The 20,282-nt window shown below is 29.5% G+C and overlaps 1 protein-coding gene and 1 pseudogene across 1 annotated transcript; both read right to left on the minus strand.

The window, feature by feature from the left end:
* Positions 1-1,417: 1,417 nt before the first annotated feature.
* On the minus strand, positions 1,418-3,520 carry LOC131008515 (probable N-acetyltransferase HLS1; annotated as a pseudogene).
* A 6,258-nt stretch (positions 3,521-9,778) lies between these two features.
* Positions 9,779-11,878, minus strand: LOC131008516 (probable N-acetyltransferase HLS1). Its single transcript, XM_057935388.1, has 3 exons — positions 11,595-11,878; positions 11,334-11,479; positions 9,779-10,766 (listed from the first exon to the last, which is right to left on the minus strand). The coding sequence occupies exons 1-3, from the start codon at positions 11,811-11,813 to the stop codon at positions 9,923-9,925; spliced, it is 1,209 nt and encodes a 402-aa protein (XP_057791371.1). The 5' UTR covers positions 11,814-11,878; the 3' UTR covers positions 9,779-9,922.
* Between the last annotated feature and the right edge of the window lie 8,404 nt (positions 11,879-20,282).

The following is a 20,282-nucleotide window of genomic DNA, read 5'->3' on the forward strand; positions in this document are numbered from 1 at the left end:
AAAACTTACTATTTGGTCAAATAAATATTATCGTAAGAAAAAGTAATTATTATTATGAAAAAATGTAATGTTTTTGAAATATTACATTTCTTCACAATAATGTTTATTTGTATTTATAAGAACTTTTACTTCTAGTTATTTGCTCAAGTAATTATTTTTGTAGTAAAAGTAATTATTGATGTGAAGAAAAGTAATGTTATTTCCACTCGCTAGTACTTTTATTCTTAATTATTTGGTCAAGTAATTATTATCGTAATAAAAAATAATTATTGTTACAATGAAATGTAATGTTTTTAAATTATTACATTTGTTCACTATAATTGTTACTTTTATTGATGAGAATTTGTACTTTTGATTATTTGATCAAATAATTATTATTGTAAGAAAAAGTAATTATTGATATTTATATTAATATATATTTTTTTCATAATAACAATTACTTTGAAATAAATAAAATAATTTATATATATATATATATTGTAAATGAAAAGCAAAGAACAAAATAAAAAAAAAAACAAAAAATTAAAATGGAGACAGTAAAAAATAGGGGATTCAGTGGTAATGGATTTCGAACCGTTGACCTCGCACTTATTTACAAGCACTTGTGGTCAATGCAATTATGCAACAACCATTACAACCAACGTATTCTTTTTGTTTCAAATCGAATTCAACTGCATGGAATACGGTTGACTGCACCCAAAACCAACTCAAAAAATATATTCCCTCCGTCCGCGATATCATTTTCACATTTGTCATTTCAATTCGTCTGTGATATCGTTTCCACTTATATTTATAGAAGTAAGATCCACAATTTCCACTCACAATAATAGTGGAACCCAAACTCTATTTACTACAATATTCACTACTATCACCGCTTTTTCTTAAAATCTGCGTTGTTCACAATGTGGAAACGATATCTCGGACGGAGGGGAGTATATACTAGCTATAATGACTATAATAAGCTACGAGTAATTAGTTCTTTTCAAAAGAATTAATTGGGTCCCTCAAATTTGGGGACTCATGGAAAGATAAATCAGTGAAGTGACCCGGGTTCGATCCCTCTTGGGAGCGAATTGAAGATGGGAGATATAAGGTGGATCTTGGTGAATGGAGAGATAAGGTGGTTCTTGGAGTGGATGGGGAAACTAATTACTAACATCTAACATGACTTTGTCCGATAAAAAAAAAAAAAAAAATGACTGATGACTATAATAAGCTACGATCGAGTAATGAGTTCTTTACAAAAGAATTGGGCCCCCTCAAATTTGGGGGCCTTAATTGTCCCCATGGCCTAAAAAACAAGGCCGACATTGAACCCAAGTAAACTAAGGAAAATATCAAAAATACAATGTTATTAAATTTTTAAATTAACCAATTGATTTTGCATGGCTAGAAATAAAAGTGGTCGTGATACGAGTAGAATAATATCTTAGCCAAGATCGTCAAGATTTATACGATTGCTCTGGTACATTTTGAAAAAAGAAAAAAAATTAAAAAATGAAAAACCTAGCTATGATCCACAAACTTAACATCTACTAGGGTCAAAGATCACGTGGATCAACAAATATAGCAGAAGAAGACGACACTACTGGAAACTTAACCAAGCATGGTAGTCCTGATTGAGTTGCCCAAATCTCTTAATGCACCAAATATCTTCATCCCATGAGAATTTCTTCCAATGTGGAATAGCCTCCCGTACGGGTCGTTTTGGCCCACTTCGGCCACCACGACCCTACAATAGGAGTCGTTCCTAGCCATGTTATGCACCAATTTACATAGCGATTTCATTAATATGGGACCCTCCCTACCCTCCATATGAAGGCCGTACATGAAATAGAATCCAAAATTCTTAAAAACATTAGGGATTGATGGGATCTTAAGCCAAGGTGCCATAGCGTCCACAACCCTAGTTCCTAGGCAGGCAGCATGTGTTAGGCTCGACACTCCCTTCACTTTTAACCTAAACACTTCCTTTGTGTCCCAAATACTAAGTATGGCGAAAGAAGGCGGCAATTCGCCGGCATTAGGGTTCCAATTTGGGAGTAATTTCTTTGGTAACGCCATCCAAGTGCCCAAATTCAGCTTGTTACTTAGTAAACGATCGATTGTCTTTAGGGAAGAATTCCGAGCTCGAAAATACATTACGGTACACCGATTCAGCTAGATGAGGAGGAACTCGAACCACCGTGATATCCGACGGCAATGGCTTCTGGTGAAGATGAACAGGCTGCACCAGGACCGTTGGATTTCGGAATTTTACATAATTGCATTTCTGAGTGAACAAATTCAAGGATGCTTGGTTGCTGCATTCGGTAGCCATATACGCATATTCTGCTCCTTTTTGCTTGCACCACTCCTCCAATTCTTGGACTAGTTTTGTAGCAATGCCAAGCCTCCTGAGCCACATATACAACCAACTTATTATTTAATGTCCATGATGTCATTATGTACGTAATTAATTTGGAAGTATATATGCAAGTCACATCACATCTAAATCTAAAATAGTGCAAGAATATGTTCAAATATATTCGGATTTGTATGTATTAATACTACTAAACATCTACAAAGAACTAACGGAACTAGTACATCAAAACATTAAATCTGAAAATTAATTAAAACGATCGAATCACATCTTTAGATTTCCGTCAAATCATGGATGTGCATTCATCAAAAGAAAGAAGAAGTAACAAATGCATGCATATAATTTGATTAGAAAATAAAATGGGTTCACACAATTATCTATATTTTAAAAGTAATATTACTTTACTATTTTTATTTTTCGTAAAAAATAATTTGCATGGAGTTAAAGAGGTTGACAGACCTGTGTGTGGATGAAACCCTTAATCCAAGAATATAAGCCAATTTCACATAAATTGGAGATTGGCTGCAGCTCTTTCCACTCGTCACCGTTTTATGCACCCTCTTATCACCCCAACTATTTCTCTCCCATCCTTCATATTCAGCCACCTATATATAATCATCACACAAACAATATTCAAATTATATAATAAATTAATATGTATTTCGATCGAATGCAAATATATAAGATAGAATTGTAGTATTTGATGTGAAGTATAATTACGAGCATAATGTGCGAGACGAAGTTGCGGACTCTAGCAATAGGGTCTCCCATGAGGTCGGTCACGAGCGACGGCTTCCCGGGCTGCCCGACCTCACACCGCCTCTCGAGCTCCTCCACCGCCGCCTTATCTCTCACTTCCTCGTATTCTCTCACCACCACCGATGGCTTCTCCGCCGAGCTAGCTACATCATTCTCCGCTGCTATTTTGGAGAAGGGCATGATTAATTGGAAGGAAGGGCCACTTAGTGTGTGTGTGTGTGAGAGAGAGAGAGAGAGAGAGAGACTATTTGATTGTCTTATATCCAGACAGTGGTTATATATAGGGGATGGATATGTTGAGGTGGAGTTCCTTTGCTACCAAGCCATGTCATGAGGCATGAGTGGTCCATGCTCTTACTCACTCATACTCCACACACACCAAAAATCATCACTAATAAATTTCTATTTTATGATTATGTATATATACATGCATTGTATGTAATGATCATCACAATTGATTTTCAAAGCTAGTTCTGCAATAATTCATTCTTGAATCTCTGTTGTTATTCTTTATCTCAACCTCATATTTTATTCAATTTATTGAGACAAATGGAACAAGGATATTATGCTCAAATCAAACTACTACTTTACAATGATATGACGTGCTAATTAATAGTATACTTTCGCTAGCTACTCCATGCATTTGGGTTTATTAAAAAAAAATGATTCCACATCACATATATAACTTTTACTGCACTTTGAGAAAGAATTATCAAGTCCATAAAATTATTGATCTCAAGCCATATATTATATGTCGTGATATATTCTATAAGCAAGCATATGCATGAACTTTAATTTTCAATATGAAAGAATAAGTTAATATTGACCAAATTAAGAGTGTGTTCCAATTATTGATGGACAAGCTATAAAGTAAGAGTCTTATCTTGTAGAAGATTGTCATTTAGTGCGTTTATGGCTGTGGCGGCGAATATTGAACCTTTTCCTAATTAAACTAATACTAGCCTTAGCCTTTGCATTCGTGCAATGCACGAAAAATATTTTTATATTGTGGTTATGGTAAAAAAAATATATAAATTTTGAAAAAAGTTGAAATTTTCACCTGAATTTTCAATTAAGCCAAAATATACATGAATTTATACTTTTGTTGGAATTTTCACCTAAGTTTGACTTTCAACGAAATTAGAGCTTAATTGACAATCGGAACTTTACCTGATTTTGGTCTAACTTCTAATAATGATGAGTATTTAGAAGCTCGGAGGTCTAAGAAAGCAAAATTTAATATATTTGACTTAATTTCGAATGTCAGTTAAGCTTCAATTTATTTGAAAGTCACGCTTAGGTGAAAGTTGCAACAAAAATATAAATTCTTGTATATTTTGGCTTAATTGAAAGTTCAGGTGAAAATTGCAATTTTTTTCAAAGTTCGTGTATTTTTTGGCCATAACCCCTTTATATTTTATTATATATAAAATTCATATTAAGTTGATTATTATGTAAAATCTCTAAATATAATTAAAAATACTAGTATAATGTAAGATAAATATATTTAGTTTAATATAAAAATAATAAAGAATAATTCATATTAATAAAAATTGATATTGTAAAAAAAACAATATAAGTTAAAAGATAATTGAAAAACAATAGATTTATTCAAAAAAAAAGAAGAAGAGAGAGGAGAGAGAATTTTTCTAAGTTTTAATCTTTAAATAAATATAATTTTTATATTTTAAATCCAATATTTACATAACATATATCAAATTAAAGCTCTTGTCATGATATTTAATTTGATATGCATATTGATGAAACGAGAAATAATATTTATAATTAGTCGAATTTCACAATTTTAAAAAAGAAATAAAACAGAAAAATAAGAAGTTAAAGAAAAAGGAAAAAGAAGTTGTATAGCTTATAAATAAACCTTCAATTTTATTCTAACTACAAAATTGCCACTGAATTTTAAAATTGATTTGAAATCAATTTGAAATTGAAAACTCCATTTTTAATATAGGATAGATTTTTTTTAGGAGAAACTAACATTGATTTAGCTTTATACATACTCCTACATAGGTGATGATACACTAACACAAATACAAGTTTCATGAATCAACTTAGGAACCATGTTTATCTATATATATGTACAATATTGCTTAATTATTTATATATGAACACTGTAATATCTTATGTAATATCTTTATATATTGATGATTCTATATGCAACATTGGGTTTTTTTTATGACAATCAAATTTGGCTCTTAGTTAACTAAGGGGGGGAAAATGTATTTGATCTTCTCGTATGTATTTTAATTTGCCGCCTCTGTGTTAATTAGAAATCATTCTTGAAGATCTTTATAATCTATGGTTATTATAAAAAAAAAAAAAAGCATTGACGAAGTAACTAAAACAAATTGGAATAATTATTTATGTAGAAAGAATCATTAATTATAAGTACGATGCATAATTTCTGTTGATCACTGTAATTGAAGAACACAATAAATTGTGGGACAAAGAATTTCATCCGCTCGTTCCTTACATTGAACACTTAAATTCTCGTTAAAAAGAAAGACACCAGTACATATAAGATTGATAGGACTGGAGAGATAATTAAATAATTCACTCATTTGGAAGATTAGATATGAAGACCGAATTATCAATCATGGGCACAATCATACAAACCAAACATTTAATTAAAGCAAATTATTTTATCATTCATGCCTAATTATCATTCAAATAATTTTTTTTTCTAGTAAACTTTTTTGGGATGCATGTTTGCAAGCCCGGCCGTTGTGCGCCGCCAGCCAAATCATCCCCTTCCTTGGTGGCGCTTCTATCCTTGGGTGACTATGCATGAACATAAGTTGGTGAATTCTTCAAATTTTTAGTGAGATTTAGGGCACGATTTGGTGCTTTTATTTTATTAATTCTATGGCTGATATTGTATTTGGAGGGTGATTTTTTTTCGCAGGGTTCGAATCCTGGAGGGAGCAGAATTTTTTAAATTTTATTTTTCAATCAGTATATATATCTTGTTATTAGATATACGTCTTGTTCATTAGTATTATATGTCTTATCAAATGGAAAATTGACAAGGTAGTGAGAAATGAGAATGAATCTGTAATGTTAGATTTCCAATCTTGTAACTGGTATTTATTTAGAGATAGTGAAAGTTTACCTGAGTTCAAATGCGGGAGGGAGCCAAATTTTTATCAATTAATTAAATACCGTCATTCAGTCATTACAAGTAGTTTATTGCAACATTATACACTGACTTATGTTGTATTCTCATTTCTCACGAAAAATAACATTCTCACTATAATCTAAACCTATATACAATAATACATATATATATATATATATATAATTTAGAATCTTACAATAAATTTAATTAATTATTTATTTTTGTAGTCAAAATGTATTTGTCGGATTTTATCTGAAATCAATTCTCGATTGAAAAAGATAATGATTGAATTGTATGTATGTGTGTGTGTGTATATATATATATATATTAATTATGCACTTTTAATTTTTAAATAATATTAATTATAATGATTCAATGATCGAAAGAAAACTAACAAATTATACTTAATATTCTATCTAAATTTAGTGAATATGAGATTTTATTTAAATAATTTTAATAAATTATATTTTTATTATATTATAATTTTTATATAATAATTGAATTGATATATATTTTACATATAAAAGGTTTTTTGTGCATTACATTAGGGCAAATGCCAGTAATACTACTAATAATAAAAGATATACAGTCTACAGGAGACAGACGGTATTATTGACTGGCAATTCAAATCATGATTATTGAACTATAAATTAGAATTCATTCTTTGTAAAAATAATTTTGTAAGTTTTTTTTTGGTAAGTACATTTAATTATAAGAAAAGCGAGGGAATTATTATTAGAAAGTAAGTGAAAAGTAAAAAAAAAAAGAGTAAATAAAAGTAGCAAGAAATTAAACAAACCAATTATATGTGCGCACGCGTACGTGTCGTTAATTAGAGAGTGGATAATTCCAAATAAACATGTCGACCAAGTGTCATATGATATCAGCATCCCAAATAATATTGTTTGCCACTATAATCGGCCAATTTTGTGGTAATTACGAGTAAGTGTTAAACATTCACAATATCAATTAATGAATGTGCAATTTTTTATTTTTTATTTTAAATCAAAGTACAATAATTCCCATATACTTTTGTGAAACACCAAACCGACACCGTCAATTTGTGTGGTGACCCCTCACTATTTCTATCAAATGCTCGATATTTGGCGTCAACCAAGCCGACAAAAATATTGTGAAACAAATATATTTATTAAGGGTGCGTTTTTTTTATTAAAAAATTTTATTACGAGAAAATAACGAATAAAAAATATGTAAAATTTTCATATTAAATGGCTCGTATATGTTTATCCCGTATTCTTTAGGGTGATTTTATTATTATTATTATTATTATTATTATTATTATTATTATTATTATTATTATTATTATTATTATTATTATTATTATTATTATTATTATTATTATTATTATTATTATGTTCTTCTCTTGTGATAATGTCATCCGACTAACTTTTCATAATAATATTATCCACAATTGATGAGGTGAAAAGAAGGAAAAAACTTGTCCTAGAAATTTTTTTCATCATGGTCAAAAAAAATTACACTCTTACAAAATATTATTCCATCCGTTCCATTAATTATTTTTTAGCACGAAAATTAAAGAATGTGTAATTAATATATAGATAAAGTGAATTGGTGGATATAGAGAAATAAATTGGGATTTTTAAAAGTATGTATAGAGAGAGTGAGTGGTGGACTCATTAGTTAATTAGTCTCTTAATTATTTGTTAAAAAAAATTAAGATATTTGTATGGGACATCCCATTATAGAAATTGTGATATTTGTAATGAAACGAATGGAGTATATGCAGTGGTGGAGCTACAACTTAAGCAAGTGGGGCAATTGCTCCCCCCCCCCCCCTCCCCTCAATTTTTTTAAATATAGCTAATATATTCATATATATATATATGTGTATAATTAAAAAAAAAATTTAATTCTTGAAAAAAAAGGGGCTTTGCCCCCTAATCTTTAGGGCCTGGCTCCGCCCCTGAGTATATGATCACAAGGATGAGAAGAGAAACACACCTTAAAGTAAAATAAATTAAGCTGAGTTTTAATTAATTTCAAATGAGGGGACAAAAGTTGTATAGCGAATTAATAGATAGTTACCATATAGAATGTGCTAGAAGTACCATATAGACCGAATGCAAATGGAATTAGAAAAATGACGTAGTCTAAGATATATTAATTTAACCATATATTACAAAAATTCAAGGACATAATTGTTGCATACCAATAACTCAAAGATCTATTTTTTTTTTTATAAACGTAATTTGTATTACACATGCATGTCAGAATCACATACGTACATATCATTACACAATAATTTGAGAAACAAAAAAAAAAGCTATAACACTTGATTAATCGTACATATGAGGTAAACAATATTTAAACATTGAAACGTAATAAGAAAAAGCGTATGTGACGTGAATTAATGTTGGGGTGGTGGAGCGGCCATGATAGGTGTTAAAGCTGAAAGCTAACACGTTGATAGATTCTTCGTAACCGTTTTTAATTTTGAATGTTTTGTAGGTATCCATCTTAATTAATTAATTTTTGTATGTTGATTTAGAAATAGAGTGTGGTGCATTAAAATCGGCCGAAAGGGCGATAAACTTTCTCTTTTCCAAAGAGGAGGGGGACCAAATATCGCCTTCATTTGCTAACGACACAACGTCCCTTAACAATTTTTAATAGCATATAGTAAAAGAAAGAGAAAAATTGTTACAGAATCTATCATTAATTATGTAAATCTAGGAATATGTGTGTTTGCGCGGCTTGCGCCTGCCTAGCTATGTGATCATATATACTTTTCTTTTTCTTTTTTTATATTTAAATAATATATCGAATCTTTAAATTACTAATATATCGAATCTTGAAATCAGTAGGAGTTGCTTTAAACATGGCTCGTAATTTGTACGGATAAATCTCCATTAGTAGCTAGCAATAGGTTTTGTTGGGATTTGTAAAATTAAACTACTCCCTCCGATTTTTATTAAGTGTCCCCAGCCGTCAAAATACACATACCAATAAAATAAGGTATTTTACAGTTGTAACCTTAGTAATTGTCATAATAAATGCATTTATACAACTAATTATTACATTCATACAAGTATTAAATAAGGATAAAATAGGAAAAGTGTCATAAATATACTCTCAAATTTTGAAATGGGACACTTATTGAGAAACAAAAAAATGAGCTAAATGGGACACTTATAAAAAATCGGAGGGAGTATGTACTAATTAAACAATTTTCATTTGTATGTGTAGCTTTTAGCTTTAGCCAAGTAGTTGTCTGAAATTGGTTATAATTATAAACGTGTAAGTTTTTATAAATGTTGATATACAGATAATATATTTAAGTTTTAAAAATATAGTTTAGTAATTTAAATTTATAACTTGGACGTACGTTCAGCATCGCACGTATGACGAGTTAATTAGTAAAGGAATATATAAGTATAAATGCCCCCAACCACCCCAAACCTAGTGGGTTGGGATAATATATATCGTCTTGTCATTTTCAGATACGTGAACCAGGGAAATTATCAAGAATGTAACATGTGTTTTTGACAATTGATTTTAATTTGCATTACTAGAAATAGAAGTGATCGTGTAAGTTATCCAAGATCATCAAGAGTTATATGATAATTTGGAAACAACCTACAAGCTTGCATCGTTCCTATATAGTGTTTACGATTTAGCTATGGTCAAAGGTCACGTGGATCAACAAATATAATCGAAGAAGACGACGTAGGAGATTTGCACCAATCCTGATTGACTTGTCCAAATCTCTTTATGCACCAAACATCTTCATCCCATGAGAATTTCTTCCAACGTGGAACAGCCTCTCGAACGGGGTCGTTTTGGCCCACCTCCGCCACCACCAACCTACAATCAGCGTCGTCCCTCGCTATATTATGCACCCATTTGCATAGCGATTTCATTAATTTGGGACCATCTTTACCTTCCATATGCAGTCCGTACATGAAATAAAATCCAAAATTCTTGAAAATGTTAGGGACCGATGGGATTTTAAGCCACGGTGCCATAGCATCGATAACCCTAGTTCCTAGGCAGGCAGCATGTGTTAGGCTCGAAACTCCCTTCACTTGTAACCTATACACTTCCTTTGTATCCCAAACACTAAGTATGGCGAAAGAAGCCGGTAACTCGCCGGAGTTAGGGTTCCAATTTGGGAGTAATTTCTTTGGTAACGCCATCAAAGTGCCCAAATTCAGCTTGTTACTTAGTAAACGATCGATGTCTTTAGGGAAGAATTCCGAACCCGAGAATATGTTCCGGTACACCGATTCAGCTACATCGGGAGGAACTCGGACCACCGCAACATCAGACGGCAACGGCTTCTCGTGAAAATGAACAGGCTGCACCAGGACCGTTGGATTTCGGAATTTCACATAATTGCATTTCTGAGTGAACAAATTCAAGGATGCTTGGTTGCTGCACTCGGTAGCCATATACGCATATTCTGCTCCATTTTTCTTGCACCACTCCTCCAATTCTTGGACTAGTTTTGTAGCAATACCAAGCCTCCTGAGCCATACAAAAATATAAGCATATATCCGTCAATTCAAGAATTAATTTTAATTTATTTACTAACTAATATTCTTTCCAAGAAAAAAAATTAGAGGCTAGGGTGATGGGTATTGATTCATGCCGTCTTATTAATGTAAGTGTAACACTAGTGAAACTAATTTATTATGAGTTTGGAAGTATATATGCTAGCTGGTCACATCAGCTTCATATATATATATGTCTAAAATAGAGCAGGAATATGCATGTTCTGATAAATAGAATTTATATATACAACGAAGCAGACAGGTTGCATCTAGTTATCAGTTCGTTTTCTGGCGTATGCATACGTCTAATGAAAAAAAGAAAAGAAAAAGAATCACATCTTTAGATTTCCGTCAAATCATATATAGCTAGGGAACGTGCTTACGTGCATGTTGAATTCATCAAAAGAAGATAAGATAGGAAATATATCAAAATTGCAAGCTTTATAATGCATGTGTATTATATTTTTTTTTATATGTAAAGCATTGATATTATTGTAAAAAAGTTGCATGGAGGAGCGAAGAGTTTGAAGAAATGACAAACCTATGTGTGGATGAAACCCTTAATCCAAGAATATAAGCCAACTTCACATAGATTGGAGATTGGCTGCAGCTCTTTCCACTCGTCACCGTTTTTATGCACCCTCTTATCACCCCAACTATTTCTCTCCCATCATTATATTCAGCCACCTATATATATATAATCATCACACAAAGTTACAAACAATATTCAAAATAATAAATATGTATTTCGAATGCATATATATAAGATAGAATTGTAGTATTTGATGTGAAGTATAATTACGAGCATAATGTGCGAGACGAAGTTGCGGACTCTAGCAATAGGGTCTCCCATGAGGTCGGTCACGAGCGACGGCTTCCCGGGCTGCCCGACCTCACACCGCCTCTCGAGCTCCTCCACCGCCGCCTTATCTCTCACTTGCTCGTATTCTCTCACCACCACCGGTGGCTTCTCCGCCGAGCTAGCTACATCATTCTCCGCTGCTATTTTGGAGAAGGGCATGATTTGAGAGATTGATTGTGTGTCTTTAATTAAAGTTTCGATATGGAGAGAGTGGTTATATATAGGGGATGGATATGTTGAGGTGGCGTTCCTTTGCTACTAAGCCATGTCATGAGGCATCAGTGGTCCATGCCCCTACTCACTCATATACTCCACGCACCATAAATTATCTCTAATAAATTTGTATTTTATATATGATTATGTATACATACATTGTATGTAATGATATCACTCTTGTTATTTTAAAACTTAGTTCTCCAATAATTTCAATCCTCATTCTTTATTATTATTTATCTCAATATCATATTTTATTTACTGATCATACAAAATAATATATTTAATAAAAATATCTATATAAGTGTTGGTTCCTTTGGAAAACAATTTTTTTGTAGGGATCGACTTAGAAACCATATATTATTCTTTTATATATACAATATTGTTTGTGTATATACCGGTGCTTATTTTATATATATATATATATATATATATATATATATATATATATATATATATATATACACTAGATATAAGTACTGTGTGTCGTGTGTATAAATAACAATATGTATTTTTATCATTCTACTTATATTTATAATATGTTTTTATATATAAAAATCATAAATCATAGCAAGATCAATTATACATATTGATTTCTTTAGGAGAATTATTTCCTATTAGTTCTCTCCCATAAATATTTAATAAATTATTATTCATCTCCAGCTCATATTCTTTACTGTATAGGTTAAGGATCAATTACTGAAACCACCGTGATTCTGTTAATTAACTAGAAATCAATCTAGCTAGTTCGTAATTTTTAATTGATGGTGGTCACGCTTGATTTTTCCAAATGATCATGTGCTTTTTTATGCATAAGATAACGTTCTCTCTATGACTATATGTTTTTTGTATGTATAAAATATATTTTCTCTATTATAACTATTATAGTACTATTTAAATATTACATTATGCTTTGTTTACAATTTTTAGAATGGGACTATTTTTTATCAAATCCCACCCCTATATATATACCCACACTAGTGAAATAAGTAAGATTAACAAGAACAACACAAAAGGGAGGATATTATGCTCAATGGAATACTTTACAATGATATGACGTGCTAATACTCCACTTTCCGTTACTCCATGCACTTGGGTTGATTATAAAAAATAATGATCCTCTATAACTTTTTATTACACTATGGCAAAGAATAATTAAATCCATAAAATTATTGATCCCAACGCCATATACTATTGTGATTCTATAAGCAAGCATAATATGCATGCAATTTTTTATGATAAAAAATAAATGAATAAAAAGTAAATATTGACCAAAGAGTGTTCCAATTATTGCTGGGTAAGCTAAAGTAAGAGTCTTTATCTCGTAGTAGATTGTCATTTAGCTCGTTTATGGCTGTGGCGGCGAATATCGAATCTTTTCATGCATGATTATTAAACTTACAAGCATGTAACTTTAATATATAAAATGTGCAACGGTTCTGTTCCACTCCCTGCCGATTCTCGTTCTCCACACCCACCAAATCTAATTAAAATCATGTTTTTGCCAAAGATATATACAAACTCTCATGAAAAAGAGTTAATTATATTGTTGATTTTAATACAATCTTTCTTACAATTACAAAATATTGTAATTAAATAAAAGGATAAATCTATACGGATCAAATTGATCCGGATCAATAGGGGTACAAAAGTCATAATTTTATTATTGAAAATGTGTTTTATCTTAAATGCCCCTAATAAATGTTTATAATTTTAAAAATACATCCTTGAATATTATGAATATAAATTTAATGTCATTTCATTTTTCTAGGCCATTAATTAAATTCATGAACTTAAAATTAAAAGGTTTAGTCTCCTTAAATTTATGCACTTAAATAAATTTATGAATTACATACGTATTAATTCAATTCTATTGTATTTACTTTGATATCTATATTTTTACACATTCAATCAAAAATAATCAACTATATATATAAGTAAATAATTAGAGTCAAACAAACACGTTTCTACTGCTTCTTAACAGTTTTGAATTAAGTAAATAATTAGTTTGGTAAGTATAAATATTTTTTTTTTAATATCTTTTATGTTTTGTTTGACATTTTGTTTTTGTAACATTTTTTTTTAAACACCCCAATCACTATAAAACACATTTCAATTTATAAATTAAAATACTTATAATTATTAATATGATATCGAATATTATTTATAAAATAGAATTCTTTACATAAATCATTATGAGTTATGTATTTATCAAGTATTGTGTACTTTTCAACATCATCTTGATTTTATCATTTTCATGAGATCGTAATAATTCGAAACACAACCCAACAATATAAAATGTCATAAAATGTAATATAATTTATATTGTAATTTAGTATTATATATATATATATATATATATATATATATATATATATATATATATAGGGGAGGGCTAGAATAAAAACACTCTTAAGTGTATAAAATATAAATGATTTTCAGCCCTTAGATCATCAAGATCTACGGTTGATTCGTAACCAGTTGGATGAATTCGTGGTCCTGAGTTCGAATCTCAAAGATAACAAAAATTTATTTTTCGCAATTCGTAACTCTGTTAGATAAATTCATACGTGTTCTACATAAAATTCGTATATTAAGAAACGTTTATATTTTATACACTTAAGAGTGTTTTTATTCTAGCCCACCCCTATATATATATATATATATATATATATATATATATATATATATATATATATATATATAGGGAGAGGTTCAAATAAGAACCACTAATAAAATAAGAACATAGAACCATTTTAAGCCATTCGATCATCAAGATCTACGGTGGATGCATCATCTTGGTGGATGGATGCAGATGCTGGGTTCGAATCCTGAAGGGAGCAAAAAAATTATTTTTTTTGGATGCATTAAATTTAATAGCGGATGCATTAATTTGTATAGCAGATACATTAATTTTATTGGTTCTTATGTTCTCACGATAATAGTGGTTCTCACTATAACCGCACCCTATATATATATACACATACTAAATTAAATTTGAATATTTACTTTAAGTAAAGCATTTTTAATATGACAAAATTTGTGTGAGATTGAGCGTATTTAATCTCCAATCAAATTATGAATAATTACGAAGAATTTGAGTTTACTAATTTTAATTATAGTTGTTAAGTACTAATTATATTTTGTGCACTCTCAATCATAAAATATTTTTACTCTATTTGATTAATTATTTGGTGAATATATTTGGAAGATGATTATCTATATACAATTTATAAATTTGTCGACGAAAAAATAATAGTTTAAAAGTATACACCATTTATACATCTATAATAAAGCGCAATTCAATTGGTAAAACAGTTTGTGTCTTACTTTAATTGATGGATCGGGTAATATGTGTTTGTGTTGTGAAATCCAAAACTCGTTTATATATTCAAGGACGGTCTTTGCAACTTCAAAAATTGTGACACTTTATTAGAAGTTAAAAAAATAGAATTAATTAATTTTAAATAAAGTATAGTTTATTTTCGACAAATTACATAAATTTAAAATATAAAACTAAGACAATCACTATATATATATATATATATATATTTCTTTGAAAAAATTGTATATAAATGATAATGAAACGCAGTTCAATTGATAAGACGCTTCCCATCCAATCTTAAATTCAGTTGATCCACTCATGTGTGCATGTGTTTTGAAATATTTAAAAATGTATATATATGCAAGGACGATCTACGATAACTTAAGGCCTCTGTCCTTGACAAAAAATTGAACTCTTTGTTTATAGTTATTAGTAAAAATTATGAATTAATTATATTTAACAAAGTATAGTTTATTTTCGTCAAGTTACAACATTAAGAAATACAAAACTAATACAATCACTATAGAATTATAAACAAATGACTTTCAACAAAATTAATTGAAGACAAATATAAACAAAAAAATAGTGGTGTTTTCTAAATGAAAATTTTACAAGAGTTAAGAAAAGAGCTTCGTGTTTTTGTTCGAAGGCTTCAGTCGTTTCGGGCCCTTATTAAATTTTGACACTTTATTTGTAGTTTAAATTTTTTTAATGCATTAAGAAATCCAAAAAAAGGTATCAAAATTATACAATACATTTTAAAATTAATTGGCGATCACTAAAGGTAAGCTGTTATTCATATATATTAGTGACGAAACTATATATACTTCAATTGTAGCAATTGGACAAGAAGTGACAATTCGATTTCATGTTTTTATATATATTAAAGTAAGCTCAATTTTTTTGACAAATATAAAAAATTAAGTATTAGTTAATAAATGAAAAAATATGAATTAATTGTATTTAATACAATATAATTTATTTTCGACAAATTACATAAGTAAAAAACATAATCATGAAATTGTTTATATTTATCGATCAAATGCCAATGAAATAATTGGTTATTCAATTATGATTCGTTTCCTCTAAATTTTGGTCAACAAGAAAATACAATATTTTTTGGCTTTAAAATTAAAGTAAGTAAAAGGCGTGTTTACAAAAAGAAAATCATGTTAACAAAAATAAAAGAAAATCATGTTAACAAAAAAAAAAACGTCAGATGTCATGAAAATAAAAAGATTCATGTTTGTTAGAAAATACATTGTAAATTAGTCAAAATTTTCATTGAAAATATAAAAATATTTAATGAAATTAATGTTCCCAATATACACACACATATATAATTAATACATTAAATTATAAAATATAAAATACATAAAGGGTAAAAATGTCTTTTTATATTGAAATGTAATAAATTTTTTGATTTGATCCGGATCAAATTGATCCAAATAGCAAGGTCCTAAATAAAAACTTTAATGTTTTCAGCTAATTAGTCCAACGTCCAATGTCTAATAGACAATTCGAAGATTCTGCAAGAATGCTAGCTTTCGATGATGCCTTAGATTTCATTATAATTACAAAAAAGAAAAGAAAAAATGCCATATATTGAGATATAACATTGTATTTTCCCAAAATAAAAGAGTAAGAGTGCATGGGTGCCTCAAGTGCACATTAAAATTTGGTCGTTTCATAATCAGGTCCACACCTTAATAGAAAGATTAAATACTTTTTGTGCGCCGCTATTGGCTCTTTTTAAGTGAAAGTGGCCACTCATATTTATTAATGCAACTATAAAGCAGATTATGACATTCTTTATAAGATATGATCGTGATTTAATTAAAACTCCAATTTCGAAGTATCAATTGCAGAATTGTTCCGAAATTCTTACGTCCGCCTGGAGATTAGTACTCCCTCCGTCCCATAAGCTTAGGCTTGTTTTCCTTTTTTGAATGTCCCATTTATATAGGCTTGTTTCCATAAAAAGTAATATTTTTTTACTCATTTACTATTATATCCCTATTTAATTCTTTAATTTACTCTCACTTTAATACATCATTAAGTAATAAATATGGGCATACTAGGAAATTTACTTATATATTTTCATTTCCAATGATTTTTCTTAATCTTTGTGAAAATCCCAATCAGCCTAAGCTTATGGGACGGAGGGAGTATATTTAAGAATATAGATGTCTTTCGCATATATAATATGCAAATGAAAAATAATATTTGTTTTTTAACTCCTATGGTTTGAATGGACAAAGAAAAAAAAAACTTAATTTTTGCTTTAAAATACTGTTTTGCCCTTAATTGATGGGTCCAAAATTAAATATACAAATATAAAGTTGGTGGTAGTAAATATAATTAAGATAAATTTTAGGACAATTCACAACCAAAAATAAATATGATTGTGAATTATCCGTTAAATAGGGCAACTCACGACCAACTCTCTATTCTTGGTCATGAATTATTCTATTAAGGATAATTCACAACCAAGTATATGACTGGCCTTGAACGGCCCTTTAAGATAACACATTTTATGGCTAAACTAATTTTTGATCGTGAATTAAGCAAGAAAATAGTAAAAATGACTCTCTAGATCTGTGTTTTTTTTAATCTTCTTTATATTACTTTTATCTATATTATCTTAAAATTATTATTTTATCAGTTCGCTCGAATCTAAATTAATCATAACAACATTAAGCACACATAAAAATTTGTGGTGCACATGCATTATCCAACAAATTAAATTACGATATATATATATATATATATATATATATATATATATATATATAGGGGTGGGCTACCGTGAGAGCACATCTTAAAATAAGAAATAAGATCAATTTTTAATGTATGAATTTTATGTAGAACACATATGAATTCGCTGTATAAATGTATGAATTGTGAAAAATAAATTTTTGCTACCTTTGGGATTCGAACTCAGGACCATAAATCCATCCAACATGATTACGAATCAACCGTAGATCTTGATGATCTAAGGGCTGAAAATGATTCTTATTTTATATCTTAAGAAATGCTCTTATTTTAGCCCTTCCCTATATATATATATATATATATATATTTAATGGTGTGTTTTGATCTTCACCTATAATTTAACTAACTCTTTCGAAACGTCTGGTTCAATAAAACAATACTTTTCTAAGTGGCTCACCTTTTTAAAATCGAAACTACTAAATCATTGGCAACTTGAACTCTTACGATAATTTGAATATTTATTTAACCACGGGCCATGCTTAATTGAGACTTTACATTTGAGGCCGACAAAATAAATATATATATCTAACAATTCCTAAATATTATATGCAGGTATATATAGAAATTAATAAATAAAAGATGACATGCTAATTAGTTCCACATACTACGTATTAGAGAGGTCATTAAACAAGTAGAGGTTAGGTTAGTGGCGAAGATTAATTATTAGGTGGGGTTGGTTTGTGAGAATGAAATGATGCACACAAAAGCTTGTTAATTGGTTAACATGTGGATGATTTTAATCTTTATGATGAGTTTACATTTATATGGTGATGATCACATGATATCTTCAATTATTTATTCTTGAATGATTTTTTTATATTAAGTTTTTACCTTTGTTGGAAAAGAATGGTTATGAGTCTTATGACATAATATGGAGACAGGTGTTGGATTGGATGGCAAACAAAGTTTTGCCCTTTTAATTTTTTTAATGGAGGAAATTAAAGAAAAATACAGGTTGATGTGTCTAATTGTTCTTGGATAGGTAAAAGGTGAATTGACTAGGCACAAAGAGTTGTCTGCGTATGAAGAAATCTATCTTCTTTTTTCTTTAATTATTTTTTTCTTTTCTAGATAATGAAGAAATCGATCTGGCCTATATATCTTAGGAATTAATTTCTCCACGTTTGGGGAATTTTTCGGGTTAATCATAAATACAATAGATCTAGTGTAATCGTCTATGTCTGCTTAAGGTTTGAAATTAAACTCAAGTTTGATTTTATCCAACTAATGTAATTGAACTTAATTAAAACACAAAAGAGATTTGAATAGTTTCAGTTGAAAAAGAAGCGAGTATAAATAATTTGGGCTCACACTAGACATTCATAGTCACACACATGCACTTTGTTATTAATTTGTACTTAAACTGAACATTATGACTAACTTTGATACCAACTTTACAGTTTATTAGCTCATCCAGTGTATACCAACTTCCAGCCACACAAACTAAGGGAAAAGTTGCCATGAATGTATTCCACTCCTCAAGTAACTCGCCACATATTAAACTTATCTAATAGTCTTGCAAGACAAATTTATTGAATCAAGGGTCTAAAATGATTTTTAATTAAAATTTGATGGGAATATTATTGTAAAAGTAAATATCTCGTGAATAGATTTTATGTATTATTTTGTTCAGTATATAAAATGTATTTTTTTGTTTAACCTATGCTTTTTTGTGTTTAGCATTAAACGCGAAAAATATGGATATACTTTGACTGTATAATGAAATTTGTAATTTTTTGTGTTAAAATAGGAAAATGTCATTTCTGGAAAGTTGTAGTAATTTTTTTTACTTACTTTATGGATATACTTTGACTGTGTACTTATGACCATTAACAATTCATTTAAGGGAAAAGTAAAAAAATCAACCACTAAATAAACAAAATTAACAAGATCGAGACAAAGCTTCGCTGAAAAACAAAAGAAAAAGAAGAATACGCGCGAAGAAAGAAGAATAAGAAGAAAGAAGAAGAAACTCGGATTAACAAAATCCTTCTTTAGAATCAGATCCAATGCAAGACTTTTTTGGTTCTAATTCCGAAACCAATTATGCATTCGAATCTGAATACGCATTTTCCATAGATTCCTACCTTTATTTCTTCCTCTTATGCAGACTGATCTTGATACGAATTCGAATGAGCTACTGAAATTTTGTCCCAACGAGCAGAGATTAAATGATGCATGGTAACAATTTAGTATAGTATTTCATGTCCACGTAATAAACAAATCAATTTCATTTGATTTTCTGTTGGATGATAAAATATTGACATAAAAATTTCGAAACAGATGTTCCTTTATATTATCAAATTTGATATATA

This window comes from Salvia miltiorrhiza, chromosome 2 (assembly GCF_028751815.1).
Source record: "Salvia miltiorrhiza cultivar Shanhuang (shh) chromosome 2, IMPLAD_Smil_shh, whole genome shotgun sequence".
Lineage (NCBI taxonomy): Eukaryota > Viridiplantae > Streptophyta > Magnoliopsida > Lamiales > Lamiaceae > Salvia > Salvia miltiorrhiza.